General features: G+C 36.7%; 1 protein-coding gene across 1 annotated transcript; it reads left to right on the top strand.

Moving 5' to 3' along the window:
• The first annotated feature begins 2,452 nt into the window (after positions 1 to 2,452).
• mcrs1.S (microspherule protein 1 S homeolog) lies at positions 2,453 to 17,077 on the top strand. The gene is given in 13 exon segments (NM_001097935.1): positions 2,453 to 2,666; positions 4,007 to 4,145; positions 4,976 to 5,137; positions 5,615 to 5,724; positions 5,802 to 5,910; positions 5,998 to 6,136; positions 10,928 to 11,003; positions 12,190 to 12,218; positions 13,087 to 13,179; positions 13,815 to 13,897; positions 13,977 to 14,064; positions 15,189 to 15,316; positions 16,352 to 17,077. Coding segments are annotated over 13 exon segments (1,359 nt in total). The 5' UTR covers positions 2,453 to 2,550; the 3' UTR covers positions 16,439 to 17,077.
• Positions 17,078 to 19,393: the final 2,316 nt, after the last annotated feature.

Below are 19,393 nucleotides of genomic sequence, written 5' to 3'. Positions count from 1 at the left end.
ATCTTAAAGGGATACTGTCATCGGAAAACATGTTTTTTTTCATGTAGCCCAATGGAGAGGCACGGCTTAAGTCTGAATGGAGCTACATCAAGTGGAGTTTGAAGCCTAAACACAAAAGGTTGCATTGTTGTGCCAAAATCTGCTTTGTGTAGCTCTTCATAAGCCAACCCTGTACCTGTCAATGGGACTACAAGATGGAGCAAAGTGGCATTTGGGACCAGAAAAACAGTGAGCTGCAGAAGAAAATCTAATCTTTCTCTGTGCACTGTACTGCCCTGACAAAAACAAAGTTGCTACATAGCACAACTTTTGTCAAACTGAACAAAGTAGCTAAAACATTAGTGGAGCCATTTTGAAGGGGTAGATGACTTTAGGTATATAACCATTTTTTTCTGTTTCTGCTGCAGGCTTTCCTGCCATTTTTTTTGCTAGAGCCTGCTTTGAAAATCTCCTGCTTTTTTTTCTTCTCAGTTTGTATAGTTCTTGACATCCTTTTATATAACCATTATATGCCAAATAAAATCTAGGATTGCATGCCAGCATTCTTTTTTCGTTTTTTACATTTATTGTTAATAGCATGTTTTGAAAATGTGTTCAATTTAAATATGAAATATTTTGTATTCTAGGACTTCTTCATTACTGTTGCCTTTGCTTTAATGTGGCTGGTTAGTTCCTCAGCTTGGGCTAAAGGTTTGACAGATATTAAAATTTCCACCAGCCCTCACAATATTGTGCAAAATCACTGCCCACTAAATTACAAATGTCTGCCTGGACAAGAATCGCCCATGGGAAGTCTGAACATCTCTGTGGTATGTTTGTTTTCAGAACTTTTTATAAATCAAATTTTAAACCTGTAGTGTCACCTAGGTGTATAGTGTTTCCAACCAGTAACCATATTTGAAGATGAGACTTTACTACAAAGCTTAAATGAGAAGTAAACAGCTTATTGGAAAAAAAAACCTACCCCTCCCCCCCAGCATAGCTGTTACCCCAGGCAAATGCCCCTATCTTTTTACTTACCCCCTCGGTGCAGATTCGCAGCATCGGAATTCACGGGTGACTTCTTCGGTCTTCTTCTGGCGCTTATTCAGAAAAGCTGGCGAAGTGAATGTTTTCCTAAATGTGTGGCATCACGACTCTTAAAAGTGGGTAAGTCAAAGCATATATGGTTGTGGGGCACCATCTTAAAGGGATACTGTCATCGGAAAACATGTTTTTTTTTCCAAACGCATCAGTTAATAGTGCTACTCAAGCACAATTCTGCACAGAAATCCATTTCTCAAAAGAGCAAACAGATTTTTTTATATTCAGTTTTGAAATCTGAAAGGGGCTAGACATTTTGTCATTCCCAGCTGCCCCTGGTCATGTGACTTATGCCTGCACTTTAGGAGAGAAATGCTTTTCGGCAGGCTGCTGTTTTTTCCTTCTCAATGTAACTGAATGTGTCTCAGTGGGACATGGGGTTTTTACTATTGAGTGCTGTTCTTAGATCTACCAGGCAGCTGTTATCTTGTGTTAGGAAGCTGTTATCTGTTTACCATCCCATTGTTCTGTTGTTGGGGGGGGGGAAGAGAGGGGGTGATATCACTCCAACTTGCAGAACATGAGTGATTGAAGTTTATCAGAGCACAAGTCACATGACTTGAGGCAGCTGGGAAATTGATATGTCATGACAGTATCCCTTTAAGAATGTCACATTAATTAATAGGGTTGCCACCTGTTCAGTTTTGACCTGAACAATTCGGTTTTTGAAAGGTCTGTTTGGGGCTCAACTTTCTGTTTGGTTTTCAGCCTTATGAAACCTGAACAATAATCTGGGCAATACATGAAAAGCATTTAAATACTAAGAAACTCACCTCAACATGGCTTAGTTACTATCAAGTGCAGTTAATTTCTTATTATTACAGATACAAAAATTTGCGTTTCTGTATTTCAGAGCTTTCTGGATAACTGATTTCTGTATAGTAGAACTCATACCTGTAATTAATGGTTTGGGCTTACTCATCAAGCAGAATAGAGCTAGAGATAGGGTTTGAACTGGTCATCAACACGTCAAAACATTGCAAAAACTGGATAGAAATCCAACCAGTTGCATCTAAGTAATGCAATAGCCTCACCCTGGTGTCATAACTCCACCAACATCATTGTGCCCTCCTCATCATGCCTGTTCCTACATCACTGGCCCACCCCCAATGCTATCTGGTTTAACCATCATCAGCAAAGGTGGCAACCCTATTCATTACCTAACTGTAAGAATGCTGGGGAAACACTTCTGCTATCTATTCGTACTTGTTATACTAATTCTATAGAAATACATAGCGAGTTTCTTTTAAGATTTCACTAATCTTTCTGGAAGTAGCGAAGAATATTATTCCCAAAATAAAAATGGCCGCTCCGGAAAAAAACGCTGAACTCTCTCATGTGACGAAACTCGTTGTCGGAAGTTATTGAACGTCACTTCTGGTAAGGGAGGCAATATGGCGGGTGGGTGTGCTGGATAAAGCAGCGAGAAGCTGCTTATCTGGGGCGATTCGGAGGTCGCTCAGTATTATGGATTCTATGTTGGCTTCCGCTAGTCGCTCGGAGGATGAGGACTCGTCCGCAGGGACTAAAAGGAGTTTGCCTCAAGGTTCCGGGCTCGTGCCTAAAAGAAGGAGCTCGTCGAGGTAAGACAGTGCTCTGTTTATGTTCGGGTGGATATTGTAACACATCTGTACCCACCACCTCTTCTTCGGGCTCTGTGCATACCGGGTGTATTTCGTTTTGTGGGAATTGTTTGTACTGTCCTAAATTAGAAATATCTTAAACCCTTGTTCCTTTATAATGACTGAACATGTAAAGTGGCCCTCTCCAAGATGGCTGTGCCTTTCTATACGTAAAAGTCATAGACTAAACGTACCAGCCTTATTCCTAGTCCGGGTATCTTTTCACCTTCCTACAGTGATACATGGTCAGGCCTATGCGTTTGAGCATCTAGCTCCGAAGATAAACATGCGGCTGGTGAGACAATCTGTTAAATGCCCAAATCCAGACATTGAGCTCTTCCAACTTTATAGATCATTAGTGACAAGGATTTGTTTTTAAACACTGTATATAAGTGCTGCTACACTCAATGGCCAATCATTACAATATTGCAAGCTTTCCAGCACTAGTGTTTTTTTATGTTTATAGATTACTTTCTGTGTGTATTTGTGGACAGAAAATTATTAAACTAAAATTTATGCTGGTGATACTGGGACTTTTTATAAATGTTTCCCAGGGTAGAATGGTTTGCACAGTGAATATATTTGCCCCATGGTTATGCATGGTTATATTTATAAAGCTGGATAAGAGCCGTGTATTCAATGTGCAAACAGAATTGTGACATTGTGCAAATGTCCATTAGAGCTTTTTAAATATGACAAAAAATCAAATTGAGATTTATGCACGCACACTGCATTTGAGCAATGCCACGAAAAAAATATTCACTAAACCGTTTAACAAATTGAAATTACTGTCAACACTTTATGCGCTGCACAAACTTATAATCACCCCCACTGTTGCACAGAATGTACCTTTTCCCTTTAACTATGTTATAACTGTAATCCTGACATTGTCCTTATTTCTCCTCCAGCCAGAAAATCCTCATTTTCATGATCTTTCTTGGCATATTGTTTAAAGTTCTAATGCCATGTTTTGGATTTTTAATATTAAGAACTAATAGTTGTTCAAACATGCTGTCAGGCAGTTAGTACAGGCACATCCCAGCACATCCACCATTGGCCTGAGTGCAATCTTGCTGTATATTAACTTGTCTACTTGTGTTCGTTTTTTTTTTTTTTGTGTATACATTTTCCAGTTATCCTAGTTCTTGATTTTGCACAGATCAGGGTATGCTTGTTTTGTGTACAATATGCTCAAAATAAAGAAGCTCATACTGCAACTAAATGAGGACCTCTATATTCAATTTTTATAATATGAGTGAAATTGATAAGTCTTTATATCTTGACTTTTCTATGTCTGGCAGGTTTATTAAGCGGAAGAAGTTTGATGATGAGTTGGTAGAGAGTAGTCTTGCAAAATCAACTAGTCGTACCCGTGGTCCAAGTGTAGGGGAGCAAGGGCGCTATTCTGGCAGTGAACCTTCTTCCAGTGAAAAAAAGAAGGTAGGTGACATCCAGCAGTGGACGCGCTTTCTTTCTCTCTTTCTCCGTCTCACACTCTCTTCCTCATCCGGCAGCGGACATCTTTCTTCCTTCCTTCCTTCCTTTCTCTCTCACACACACTGATTTCATTCAAATCTATGGGGCATCTGCACCAAGACAGATCTCCTGTTGTGAGTGACCATGTTGTTAAATATTCAAGAACATAATGACGGCGTGCTCCAACTCGCTTATTATTTGAATGCATGTGAAATAGGATCAGTTGACGTGTCCCCTCATGTTATGTCACATGCATGCGCATAATAAGCAAACTGGGGCATTCACTCATCACACGCATACAAGGCAGTTCCCACTGGAGCTCTCTTTCAGTGGGCGACACAAGGGGAAGGTTCTTCTACGCAAATTTCTATTGTTTCCCACGACTGGAGTGTGGGCTCTTTTAGCCAACACACCTAGTGCAGGAACCAACTTTTGCACAATAGGTGTGTTTAAAAGGATTGGTTCACATTAAGTACATTTTTAGTATATTTGCTTCAAATCAATATGTGGTTAGGGTAATTTAACCCTAGCAACCAGAATCCTAATTACAAACTGGAGAGCTGCTGAACAATAAGCCAAATAACTCAAAAACTATCAAAATAAAAAAAAAAAAGTGAATTGTCTTAGGATATCACTCTCTCAAAGTTAATTCAAAGGTGAACAACCCATTTAATAAGCTGACTATCCATTCTCTTCATGGTCTTTAACAAGAGAGTCTTCTGTCTCATAAGATTATTTGACATGTATGTCTTTGTGATCCAGGAATTCATGTCTATGTTTTTTTTTTCTTTTAGCAAGTCTGCAAAGCAATTTCGACTCCAGCTCCACCATCTCCTGCACCAAGTCCCAGTATCGCTAAACGTATCAAAAAAAGCAAACAACCACTGCAGGTAACCAAGGATCTGGGAAGATGGAAACCTGCTGATGACCTGCTACTTATTAACACAGTTTTGCAGGTTTGTGCATTATTCTTATTTGCATGCCTAATTTGGAAGACTACCATTTAAAGTACAGAAAAAAAAAAGCATAATTTACTGGAGGGTAATATGTTGTGCACTCCCCAGTAACTAATTGCTTACTTCTTAACCTAGACACATCTGCTCAGGGTAGTTTTCTACTGCATGGGCCTCTACTGATTTCCATCCAGCTTTTCAATCATTCCTTGTGCTTCTTTAGACTTGGCTCATGTTCAATGCAGAACACTTTGAAAAAGATGCCTGCAGGCTGCATTTTTTTGGTGACTGTCTTTACTGGAGAGTCTCCGGAAGTTTGTAAAATTGGGGGAAGTGTGCTTATTCTAAAAATATTTGCAGATTCTTATACTGACTTTGCAGAGTTTATATGTCTATAAATGAAGTTTTCTAAATTACCATTAGTCAATATCTTATATTAAAGAAAAATATATAAATGACTTCTTTATTATATTATTCTAGACAAATGATCTGCATGCTGTACACCTTGGGGTTAAATTCAGTTGTCGATTTAATCTGAATGAGATACAAGAACGGTGGTATGCATTGCTGTATGACCCTGTCATTTCTAAGTGAGTATATTGGAAGCGTGTGCAAGCTTTGAAAGCTGTTTTGTCTATAGTTTGCTTAAACTTTTATCTTTTATCAGATTAGCATGTCAGGCTATTCGACAACTGCACCCAGAAGTCATTGCAGCCATACAGAGTAGGGTTTTGTTCAGTAAAGCTGAAGAACAGCTATTAAGCACAGTAAGCTCGGTATGTATGACTATAATTGTTTATATCTGTTGTTACTACTTTGCTCCTTTCTATCGTAATGCTCTGTTACCTCTTGAACTTTCACAGGCCTCTCAGCCTACACTGGACACATTCCAAGACTTGTTGAACAAGCATCCAGAAGTATTTTATATGTCACGTACTGCTAAATCGCTTCAAGTCCATTGGCAACTTATGAAGCAATACTATTTGCTAGAAGACCAAACAGGTATAAATTGCAGATTGCCTTCTTTTTATCAATATACTGTAGATAGTGGGCCTTTATTTCCAAGAACACAATGTAACAATATAGCTTAAATTTGTATAAGTCTTATGAGTAAAAAAAGGTATAGTTTGCATAGTCTGTCTGCTAGAGACACATTTTCTAAATACGTCTTTCCCCAAATACTTTCACCATAGATGCCCTACAGCATATATGGCCACTGGGTCCACGAAAACCAAGGGGATTGCTATCCTCTTTAGGGTACGGCTACCAGTCACAGTGGAAAACATGGTTGCAAACCCTGAAGGTAGATTCCTATAATTAAGAATATTATCACATGACTCCCGGTTCACAATAGTAACATTTTATACCCCCAATCAAAATCCCTTTCGGTTTTCAACGCGGATAATACAACAAAGTCATGCAGAAAGAGAAGGGGGCCTGATAATTTGTGGCGATTCTAACATGATTTCGGACGCATTATAAGACAAGCCACCCCTACTTCCACCTCTGAAATCTGCAAAATTCATTCAGTTTGCCAATTCAGGCGATTGATTGATTGATTGATTGGTTTCCTTCCCCTTTAACTACACGAGGCAAAAATTCTTAATGTCTCTTGGTCATACCTCTCTCAGACCACTCTCCAAATATCTATTTGTAGCTCAGTTAATAGAGCGTGCCAATGCAAACGTAATGATTCCCTGCATATGATTCTGGAAATTGTTAGTTACACAGACACTTTTTCGACGCAATCTTTTAAGGAAAATGCTGCCTCTGTATCAGAAGTTAGCACACTTTGGGAGGCCCACAAGGCAGTTATTAGGGGAAGGTTCATTCAGCTGGGACTCCCAATGTAAGAAGCAATGCAAAACAGATGCCTTGAATCAAAGGTTGGACAAATTAGTGCAGCAGCAGTGTGACAATCCCGGGATAGACTTAAGACAAGATATAAACTGTATTCATATAGATCTTTATTTAGCCCTCATGAAGCTGAAAAAGCTCTCCAGTTGTCACATCAAAAATTCTATACTAATGCCCAGTAAAATGTTTGCAACAAAACTGAAAAATAACCCCCGTACCATGCTAGTACATCCTCTTAAACAAAAAAATGGTGGCCTAACAAATAATCCTGTAAAAATTGTGTAGGGATTTGCAGATGGGAGTCTGCACCCATGAAATAGAGACTATTCCATAATCTTCAACTACCTAAAATCACAGAAACCCAATCTGAGACTATAGAAGCTGAAATCTATATATTAAAGGTCACTTCAGCAATCAAAAATTGAAAATCCAGTAAAGCGCTGGGTCCAGACAGATTTTTTTGTCCTATATTACAAAAATATGTCAAAATACTAGCCCCACATCTGACAAACCTATTTAATTCACTTCAGCAGGGAGCACAATTTTCAAATATCTCTTGACACGCTCGCCCTATTTGTACCATACATTACATAAACGGGGATTTGGCCAGAAATTTCAAACCTGGGTGAAGGCCATGTATCAATCCCCTTCTGCCTATGTCATAGTCATCGGATTTAAATCCCCTGCGGTCACACTTTATTGAGGCACCAGACAAGGGTGTCCTTCGCCTATATTATTTGATTTAGCTATCGATCCATTGGCAGCCCTTATTAGGTCCGATCCTAACATTCACAAACTTTGGGTAAACATTATACACCATAAAGTATCTTTATTCGCCGATGATGTCACACTGCTGGTGTCCCAACCACCAACTAACCAAATTTGTTAAATTTACTGGGTAAATTTGGAGAAATCTCTGGTTTAACTATAAATCATGAAAAATCCGAGGCACTTAACCTCACTCTCCCACCAGCGATGATAAAACTCTTAAAGCTGAATTTTGATTTTAAGTGGCAGACAGATTACATTTCTCTCTTGGGGGTAAATATCACAGCGCAACATTCAAACCTTTATAGGTACAACTATCCCAAACTATATGCCTCATACGTTAAACTAATGGAAGAATGGAACAGGTACCAAATCTCTTGGGATGGTCGAGTGGACTCTATAAAAATTACTCTATTGCCAAAAATGTCTGTATTATTTTCATACACTACTAATTTTACTTAATTTACCTGATTTGAAAGAATTTCAAAACTATCTAATTAAATATATATGGAATAACAAGCTCCCTAGAGTTAACCAGAAAACCCTTTTCACATCTAGAGCTCAGGGGGGCATGGGCCTCCCCAACTTAATCCACTATTATTATGCAGCCCAATTTACAGGTATACCAGCTTTACATCTAGGACAGGTTGGCCCTCAGTGGATTAATTTTTATACCCCATATACAGCAGAAGCCCTGGTCTGGTCCACTTCCGGAGACAGTCATCAACCATTAGCCCATGTCTAGACACTACCTTAAAAGTGTGGGATAGAATTAAATACTCTACTTAGCTAATGTCTCCTTGGGCTCCAGCAACCCCATTATTTCAAAACCCAGAATTTATACCAACCCAAAACCCTATACACTTTCAATGGTGGAGCTCAAAAAAATATTATCAGAATAAATAATTGCTAGTGATACATTACATATCATCACTTAAAGCCCACTGGGAGACAGCTAAAGGTAACCTATTGCCCTTTGAATGGTGGTTGAATGGCATTTAACCATCGAACCGCAGTGGCATGCTCTCCATTTTATATTCAACTCTTAACAACATATCCAACCCCAGGGAACATTCATATATTCGACCGTGTGAAAAGGATCTTAAGAGGCCGAAACCTGGAACATGAGCTGAGCAATTACTAAATCTAGTTATTTTAACACTATATTGCTGGAGGCCTCATATAAAGTATTATTTAGATGGTATTTGATGCCTGAAAGAATAGCTAAAAGTTCAAAATTAGCTGATCCCAACTGTTTTAGAGGATGTTCTCAAATCTGATCTATATATCACATCTGGTGGACATGCCCCAAGGTGGTTCGTTTGTGGGTTAGAGTACACAATGTTATTTTCTGTTTTTCGAATCAATATAAAGAGAGACCCTTTGACAGCATTATGAAATGGCAAATGTACAGGTTTTAAAAAAATTACAACATAGAAAATTTTTGGCTGCAAGGCAAACTATAGCCAAGGCGTGGAAATCCCATAATATCCCTTTCCCAGCATTTACACATAACATTGATTGGATTATGATAAATGAAGAACTCACTAGCTTTTTATCTGATACGCATGCAACCATGGTTGGAATAGAGACGTTGCAACCCAACTTCTAGACATTTACTATCCATATGATTAACCTATTGGTCTTCCACTGCTATTCTCCCACAGTTCAGTCCTACAGTATTAGTTACTATGTGAGCTATATTTAGCGTAAGGTACAGTGAACCTAGCTGGAACCTTGTTTTACAATTTTTAGAACCAGAGTATGAATCTCAGACACAATGGTGCAGTGATGGTTATCTTTGTTTTATTTTGTTTTTGTTTCTTTTGTTTTATTATTTTACTACATCATATAAAAATGTAAAATGTATATGGTTTGTGTCTGCCTCAAGTAGGCAAAAAAAAAAGCAAAATATTGAAATAAAAAAAAAAAAAAAAAGGTAAAGTTTGAAAGTCGGCATGGAAGATGAATAGCAGAGGGCCTAACTAGAAAGAAGCTAAGCAATTGAAAACACTGAATTTAAACCAGATATTGTTTTCACTTGAAAAAAGAAAGGAAGGAAGGCAAGTATATTAAAAAACAAAAAAAAAAACAATTCTATCAAGAAAGAGACCCAATAGCTTAGCTTGTGTAAGTAAACTTTTGCTGTAAGACATTGTGGACAATACACATAGGCGTACAAAACACATGCAAGATAAAAGGATGCAGTGTATCATATTTAGTGTTTGAATTTTTTGTTCTCTCTTTCCCAGCCCCTTATCATTCCGGAACATAGGTTTTCCTTCAATTTTAGGTTCTGTTTTCTCCATTTGGGTTAATGTATGGATATTGGAGATTCTGTAGTGTCTCTTTCTCAAAATATATAGTACTTCAAAATACACACTGGTGCCTCTCTTATTTCAAGTAGGCCTCACAATTTAAGAAACAATGCTTTTGCCTTCATCCATGTCGTGTTATGAAGTATGTAGTAGTGGTAATCTAAAGCAACTGCACTTGCTGAATAATCTTGAAAATGTTAATACAAGCCGCTTCTTCTAATGGTGCTGTAGATTTTAATGAGCTGCAGGTGACAATATCATAGTAGCAGTATGATATTCAGAGTATATTCAAGATGCTGATTTAACTGTTATGGCCTGTAAAGTGTTCCCCCTAGTTATAGGTCTATGTTTCAAAAAGGGGAACAGCCCCACATTAAGTAGACATGTCATATGAAGACATTTAAAGTACCAAAAAGGAAACCAAATTCAACCATTAGGTGGGAGCAAATAGCGATTTCAATTCTGACACCCAATACATTTATTTATTATATAGTAGTTGCTTTATAATAGGTGATAAAAAGGTTGACCAACAAATGAGCTGGATTACACCACCGTTAAGGCAGAAGGGGTACCTGCAATTTCATTACTGAGTGATAGACTCACCAAGCAATGAAGTGGAAAATGTAGGTTAACTGCTTTCTAGTAAAAGCTTAAAAAGTATACGCACAAAGTAAAAGCTTCTTTGGAACAATTTATTAATCCTGCTTTTAACTGTGATTATACCTGTAATTGCAGCAAGCAAGCAAGTTGAGAGCCAAATAGACAAATATTTCAATTGAATAGCCCAAAATATTGTTGCTCTTTCAAACTCACATCACGTTTTTTTTTTTTTATATATATATATTTTTAGTTCAGCCACTTCCTAAAGGGGATCAAGTTTTGAATTTTTCTGATGCAGAAGACATGCTAGATGACAGTAAGCTCAGGTATGTTCATACTAATTTAAATTCCTTGTTTGTGTAGCTTTACTGGTGCAGATAGGCTATGAGCGCCTGTCAGAGTTTGCTCTTTGCTGTCTTCTGTTTTAATGATTCCTGTATTCTTTCTTAACAGTAAGCCAAGCATTTTCCTTTTTTAAATTGTATTTAAAAAATTAATTTGTTGATCCACATGGACACTGCAGCTACTGAGAGAATATGATTTTGTCCCACTCTTCCTGCCAATGAAAATTTAGTTTAGTATGACTGTATCTTCATATAGAAGTATTTTGCTTACTAGCAGCTGTCCTTGTTACAATTCAACTTGCAAAATGTTGAATTGTAAAAATGCAAATCACTGATTTACTACTGGGTACATTGGTACAAAGCAGAGACATCCCATGAAACACTCCTAATGAGGAGTTAAAGGGGTGGTTCACCTTAAGGTTAACTTTTAGTTTGTTATAGAATGGCAAATTCTAAGCAACTTTTCCATTGGTCTTCATTATTTATTTTTTATACTTTATTAATTATTTGCCTTCTGCTCCTGACTCTTTCTAGCTTTCAAAAGGGGTTCACTAACCCCATCTAAAAAAAATGCTCTGTAAAGCTACAACTTTATCGTTTTATTGCTCATCTTTCTTTTCCGACCCTCCCCTATTAATATTTCATATTCTCATTCAAATCGATGCATGGTTGCAAGGGTAATTAGGACCTTAGCAACCAGATTGCCGACTGCAAACTGGAAAGCTGCTAAATAAAAAGCTAAATAACTTAAAAACCACAAATAATGAAAAATGAAAACTAATTGCAAATTGTGTCAGACTATCGCTCCCTACAGCATAGTAAACTTTAAAAGGGGTTGTTCACCTTTGAGTAAAGGTTGTTCACCTTTAAAATAACTGTTAGTATGATGTAGAGAGCGATATTCTGAGACAACTTGTAATTGGTTTTCATTTATTCATTATTTGTGGTTTTTGAGTTATTTAACTTTTTATTCAGACCATCTCTAGTTTGCAAGCTCAGCAATATGGTTGCTAGGTCACTACATTGTTTATTACTTTGAAAAAGCTGGGAAAGCATATAGGTAACGTAGCTATATACAGTACCTTTAATATACTATAATACTATTATATATTTTGTCTTTCCATATTTCTGTCATCCTAAAACTGTACATTTTTTTTCTGTCCCACAGAGAAACCAGAGATGAAGTTCTTGAACATGGTGAGATACAGCTCTTAATTTGTAATGTGTTTTTAAATGGATAAACTATTTGATATTGCCAGGAAAGCATTTATTTTGTTTAATAAAAAATCACCATGCAACTATGGTCCTTACCTAATAAGGTATTCTTATCAGAACAGCCTGGTACATAACAATCAGTGACTTAAAGGGGAACTATCACAAAAATGAAAATGTAAGCTTCACCATACTGAAATATGAAACTTTCTAAATACAATCAATTAAATATTCTGCATCTTTCTGAAAAAATCAAGTTTATCTTCACTTTCCCCCTCTCAGCATCTGTTTCTCTTCATTCTGTCTTGTAGCAGTTGGGTGTCACATAATCATTGACAGTTAGATCCAAAATATCTCATAGGGGGGGCTTAATTTCTTAGCAGATGTATTGGAGCTCACTCAAATAACTGATTCCAGTACAAATAATAACAAAATAACTGCCTATTGCACAAATCTTTATGTAGAGAGACATGATATCTTGTGATTTTAATAAAGTGAGCTCTAATACATCTAGGCAAAAGGAATGCCTAGGCTATCAATGAATATCTGACACCCAACTCCTGCATGAAGAGAGAATGAAGATAAACAGATGCCGAAAGAGGAATCGTGAAGATAAACTTGATTATTTCAGAAACCATACATCATTTTTAATTGATTGTATTTAGAAAGTTTTCGATTTCAGTATGATGAAGCTTATATTCAATTTTCGTGATAGTTCCCCTGTAAATAAACCTGGCTTAGGACTGAAACGGATCCCTTTAACCAGCTATTTTGATTTGTCTTATTTTACTTGTTTAGATATATTTTTTTCCAGCCTCTATGCTTATAATTTGGTTCCTTTTAACTATTGTAGAGCTGACCGTTGCTGATCGCCGCCAGAAAAGGGAGATCCGCCAGTTAGAGCAGGAATTAAATAGGTGGCAAGTTTTAGTGGACAGCATCACAGGTGAGGACTTTACCATACATGTAACTGCCACAACTCACCTATCTTAGGAGTTTTTTTCTGTGCAGCTGCTTATAAATGTAAATAAGGGTGATTGTTTTAGATGTCATTGTTACATAGAAGCACATTTTTGTTACTAGGGTTTCTTTGCTATACAAGCTGGGTTGATACAATATTTTTCATCCTGTTTCCCATTGTACTGCAACAAATGATACAAGAAGATAATGTTTGTTCCGTTTTCAGCTTTGACTATAGTAAATAGGCCTGTGCATGCAATCATTTAAGGCCCAGTGTTTACAAGTTCTAAAATGTCAAAACCTCTAAATTCACGTTGTGAAAATATTTGGGTAACTGCAGCAGTATTAATGTGGGTATGAATGTTTTGTGTGTGTGTGTGTGTAGGATAAAGGTTAATTTATATTTATTTATGTGTCCTACACCTTGAGAACCACACATAGTATATAATGTGAAAATCCCAGGTAAAGTATTCTGGGTAACAGAGACCAAATATGAGGTTTGCTTTTATTTTTCTTAGTTTTACCCCGGGAGAATTACATAAGCAATTGATGTGACTTCAGGCGTTTTAGGCAACTGAATTATACACACATCTGTATGTTATATCTTGAAATGTTTCTTAGGAATGAGTTCCCCTGACTTTGACACACAGACGTTGGCTGTGCTACGTGGACGCATGGTGCGCTATCTGATGAGATCTCGAGAGGTAAAAATAATAGAATACAAGACTGGTTGTTCAGACTAGATTCTATACCAAAAGTTTTATTCTATATGTTGTTTTCTAGATTACTCTTGGAAGAGCTACAAAGGACAACCAAATTGATGTGGATCTGTCTCTGGAGGGCCCGGCTTGGAAAATTTCAAGAAAACAAGGTCTGCTATGACTTTTCATTATTTGCCTTTATAACAAACGCTGCTTTGCCTTACCCTCAAAAAATGACTACTCTCCTTATTTGTTGTTTCAGTAGAAAGGGAAATGTCTGATGAATATATGTAAACTAGACGGGAATTAAAGGGGTGGTTTACCTTTAATTTAACTTAAAATTGCAAGTTCTAAGTAACTTTTCTAAGTAACTTTTCAATTGTCAGTCATTTTTTTTCTTTATTATAGTTTTTGAATTATTTGCCTTCTTCTGACATTTTCCAGCTTTCAAATGGGGGGTCACTGACCCCATCTAAAAAAAAAAATGCTCTGTTGGGATACAAATGTATAATAACTTGGAGCTATTATAGAGCGTCCAAATGATTAGGCGAATATATACAAAAAAGAATAATACTGTTTAATTGATATGCACGCATGTCTCTATTTAAACACTAATACAAGTGTGCACCAATCACTCTGATGAAGTGCCAAGTCTTTTGACACGAACGCGTTGGATGTAAATCACCTCCTTTGTAATTTTTAAAGCGCATAAATAAAGCCGATATATTGATATTAATCATACCAGACTCAAAGAATGCTTTGATCGGTGCTCCACAGCGGTAATAGTGGTTTGATACAAATGTATTGTAATTGCTGTTTTGTTTTATTTTTTTTATTTATTTTTTTACACATCTCTATGTTTAGGGCCTCGCCTATTCTTATTCCAATGTCTTATTCGTGGTTGCTAGGGTAATTTGGACCCTAGCAACCAGATAGCTGAAACTGCAAACTGGAGAGCTGCTAAAAAACTCAACAAACAAAAAAAATTATAAATGAAAACCAATTGCAAATTGTCTCAGAATATCACTCTACATCATATTAAAAGTTAATTTAAAGGTGAACAACCCCTTTAAAGCTGCATGTGTTTGAGTTGCCATGTGGGACGGTAAGTGCATCCATGACGTAATTGCTGTAACTGTTTTAATCTGAGGCTGTTTTTTCTTTCTGCGATCATTGTATTAAGATGTCATCCTTTATCCTAACTTCTACCACATTTACACTAATTTCTGTTTGTTCCCTGTTTAAATTTTGTTTGTATACATGAAAATAAATAACTACCATTCTTCCACTGTAGGTGTCATCAAACTAAAAAATAATGGAGACTTCTTCATAGCCAATGAGGGTCGGCGTGCTATTTATATAGATGGAAGACCTGTGCTGCCAGGGAGCAAGTGGAAGCTCAGTCATAACTCTGTTGTAGAGGTGGGTTATAGTATATATCAGGTTAAGTTAAAGATGCAGCATACCCTCTGATTGAATAGGGTTGTGCTGAATATATTATTTCTTTTTTTGTTTTAATTTTTTTTTTTTTGGGTTGTTATTTCTTGAGCTACACAAGACAACCAGAGAGATATAAGCTACTCCATATTTGGTCCTTGTTAGGCAGATAATTAGATTACCTGTATACAGTCCCCCTCCCTTCATCCCTTTCGTTGGGACTGTTTTGTTAGCAGGAGTTTAATGAGGAGGATACACTGTGCATTGCTAATTTAATTATCTACTTTGCAACATGCAGAATGACATGTTACAGAAGGCTATGGTGTTTTGTAAACTGTGTTATTTCTCGGCAGTCTTCGTGATTTTTTTTAATACAAGATGTTTAAAGGGGGACTGTAGTTATAACACATTCATTATTGATCAATTAATCAGTTTTACAGTCTATTTATTTTTTTTTTTTAACTACCACTTTTTACTGGTTTAAAACAAAATTAACTTTAATTACACTTTATAAAGTATCTTGTTTCAATCAGTCTGGGAACTCATAATTATAGCAGGCAGAAGCCTGGGGGAATGTGAGGAGAGCAGTTACATCTAGGAAGTGCTGAATGGAAAGTGAAAGTAATTGCCTAAGGCATAGAGGAGGGGCAGGCAATATTTGATTGACAGCTGATATTTTTAAATGAGTTTACAACAGCTATGAACACTTTTAATAAAAAAAAGAATTTGGATTTCATGTTTAATTTGAAAAGGACTTTTATTATACAGCTTTTTAGGTCTGGGTGACGGGTCCACTTTAACAGCAACATTACTGTTTGTAGCAAATGTAAAAATATTAGGTAGAGGGAGCAAATTAACCATTTTATTTTTGTCAAAGACTGTAATAATGAGAATTTGTGGGAGAGATGCGTTCATTGATATGTTTATCATTTGAATTAAATTAATCATGCAGTTATTTTGAGGGTATGGCAAAGAATTAACTGTTTATTGGCTTCTTATACAGTTTTCTATTTCCTACAGATATCCGGTCTCCGCTTTGTGTTCCTTATCAATCAGGACCTGATCTCTCTGATCAAAGCTGAAGCTGCAAAAGTCATCCAGCCTTGAAGAAAGTAACTTGTTAATGAACTAAAGCTGAACTCTTCCTTTGTCCCTCTCCGCTTAGAGAGATGCTTTGACTTTCTTTCTGCTATGGGGCAAATAGGATATTTGTGTCAGGGTAAAAGGAGGACTTTTATACAGTAATTTTTGGATTTGTTCTGGACACACTTTGGTTGAATACTGTTTAGTGGTATTGTACATACTAATACTTTTTTTGTCTTTTATTTGGTAAATTAGCAATTTATAACTTTTTTATGTTTTTAAGTTGCTTGTTTTACAGTGAAAACCAGCAACATTCGAAACACATTTAAAATAAATGCCAAACCGATACAAGAGATTTGTGTATGAAACATGAATTTATTTGTGTTATCAGTGACCAGACCAACACCTTTAAAGTGCAATGCACAGTGTGCTCTTTATTAATAGGATACACTTTTTTCCCCAGTCAGCTACTTTTTAAGCTTTTTGGTTGCATACAATGTATCTTAATGATAATAATAATTTGCTGCTTCCTAGGTAGACTGAGACATGCTTAGGTTTTGGTTTAGCCATAGGGCAAAGTCTTGGGCTGTCCCATAGGAATGAAGGCAAGGAAGAAAGTTTTTTTTCTTTGGCAAATAAAATGTTTGTCTTTTTGCAGCTAAATTGAGTGCATTCTTGGTAATGTGAGTTACTTTGCATTAGCACAGGCTTGACCAGCTGTATTTCCTAATTGTTTTGCCATGAAATCTATACCTATAAACGTATAAAGCAAAAAGTAGTGCTGGGGGAGTTAAAAGAAAAAAAAAAAAAAAAAACACTTATTTATTATAACCTGCTTGGTTTACATCAATATGGAGGACTGTGATCAACATAAGGCCTCACAGTTTTTAATATGGGTCATTTTGCTTCAGTACAATGACATCTAGCAATCAACCAGCAATTGGTATGAATAAATGTGTGCAGTCATTGTGCAGACATATATATCAAAATGTGAAATTAAAGGATTTTGAAATAAGCCCTTAATACTCTGCACCTGCACGTGGATCCATTTGTAACAATATAATATAAGCAACGGTACAATTGTAACTATTTAAGATAAGCATGTCTCTTGGGAGAACTGTGACTCACAGCTTAAAAGGTAATTTAACCTTTATTAGCAAAATTGTTATAACACATAAAACAAGGCCCTAAAACCAAGAAATGTTTCAGACTTTCATAACCTGCCATATTTTGTAAAATGGACATGGTAATTAGTAAAAATTTCACCACATTACACGCAGCAGCTCTTTTTGCCCCTTTTTCCATTTTTCAAATATTGGGAGGTATGGTCCTACTTTTAGTTGGGAGGGGGAGCGATTTCCCTATACCGAGTTAAAGTATTTTTTTCTGACATTATATGTCTGTGAGGGTTTATTAAGTAGAAGTAAATATAGAGCAACTGGACATGCTGAGTAATCATTGAAGACCCACTTTTCACTACTCATCTGAGCAGCTTCTTTAGTTCAACTGAAATGCTCGTCATGTTAACTTTCCAATAATCACAATGGTCCAATGTAACTAAAGGTAACAATGAAAAATCACAGGAGATGATGTGTTGAATAAATAATGTAGCAGCACAGTTTCTTCATTGGAGTATCTGTTCCTATATCGAGAAGTAATGAAAACTCACAGGAGATATCATTGTTCCCGCCTTGTGCTCAGTCTATTTGGATTGTACCTGTTGGAGAAGGCGGGTGACACTTAGTGCATGGACAAAAGTAGGGCCAGTAGGTGAAGAGTGTCAGGATAGTTTTGCAATAACTCACTCCAGGAGTGAAGTTAGAATCAAGTTCGCTAATGAGCAGCCTGAAGCTTTGCTGAGGAGACTTAGAAGGATTAACAGTGCTGGGTGTACCACCGGATTATTGGCAAAAGTAGTCCGCTAGGTTCCTCTTGTAGGGCCTTTAGTTGTGACTGGACACTTTCAAGTTGACTTAATCGACACCTTTATTATTGACCCATGATGGTCGATAATGCTTCTGGAAGCTTGGTATGCAAGTAAATGCTAAATAACTGTACTGCATCTATCTATGGCTGTGCTCCAATTTATTGTTTTACATTTCTGTAAAAAAGACTTATCAGTTGTTTGAAAAAAAAAAAATACTGCAGCCAAATTGATTTAATCAATTTGATGGTTGTAGTTCTGCAACACTCTTCCTCCACTAAATCTGCAAGGGCCCATCTCAGAGATAGGGGGGCAGATTTACCTAGGGTCGAATATCGAGGGTTAATTAACCCTCGATATTCGTTGAATGTAAATACTTCTAAATTTTTTTTTATTCTATTCCTTCACTCGAGCTAAGTAAATGGGCCCCCAAGAGTTGCATGTTTATTTATATGGTTAACAGAGTTCTGGAATATAGCACTTCCATTTAACTGTTTCACAAAATATCACAAAATAGCCTACTGAACCACAGCCTAACAAACCATAATATAAAAGATTTTCATTTGTTCTATATATGCCATTACTGGACAATCCGTTTGAAAGAGGACTCGATAGATAAATGTTATTGCTTTGGATGAAGATCTGCTGAAACCTATTCCTAAACAGCTGACAAGCCTATTAGACTGCTGTTTCCTTCCCATAGCTCAAGTCATGACTCCTTTTCAAATACAGTTCAGAAGTAAGTATGAGTAAACCGGCAGTTATCACACTTTGCATATTAATTGGGCATTGAGGGGGGTTTCATGGAATGTATGGTGCTAGAAGCTTGAACTTCACAGCCAAGTACTGTAGATCGAACTACAATGTACTGTGCTGTCACATGACCCCTCACATTATTTTAACATGACATCCTTATGTAGTCACCTTGAGATTTTATTGTAAATGTTTGAAACATCTTCATACTCCTAAAGCAGCACTTAATTGTGTGGATTTATACCACGGTCCCCTACTGCACAACACATGGTCAATGTAAATATTTAAGTTGCTTTCACATT

This window comes from Xenopus laevis, chromosome 3S, assembly GCF_017654675.1.
Source record: "Xenopus laevis strain J_2021 chromosome 3S, Xenopus_laevis_v10.1, whole genome shotgun sequence".
Classification (NCBI taxonomy): domain Eukaryota; kingdom Metazoa; phylum Chordata; class Amphibia; order Anura; family Pipidae; genus Xenopus; species Xenopus laevis.
Note: the sequence above shows the minus strand (reverse complement) of the source record. Positions and strands in the feature narration are given on the sequence as shown.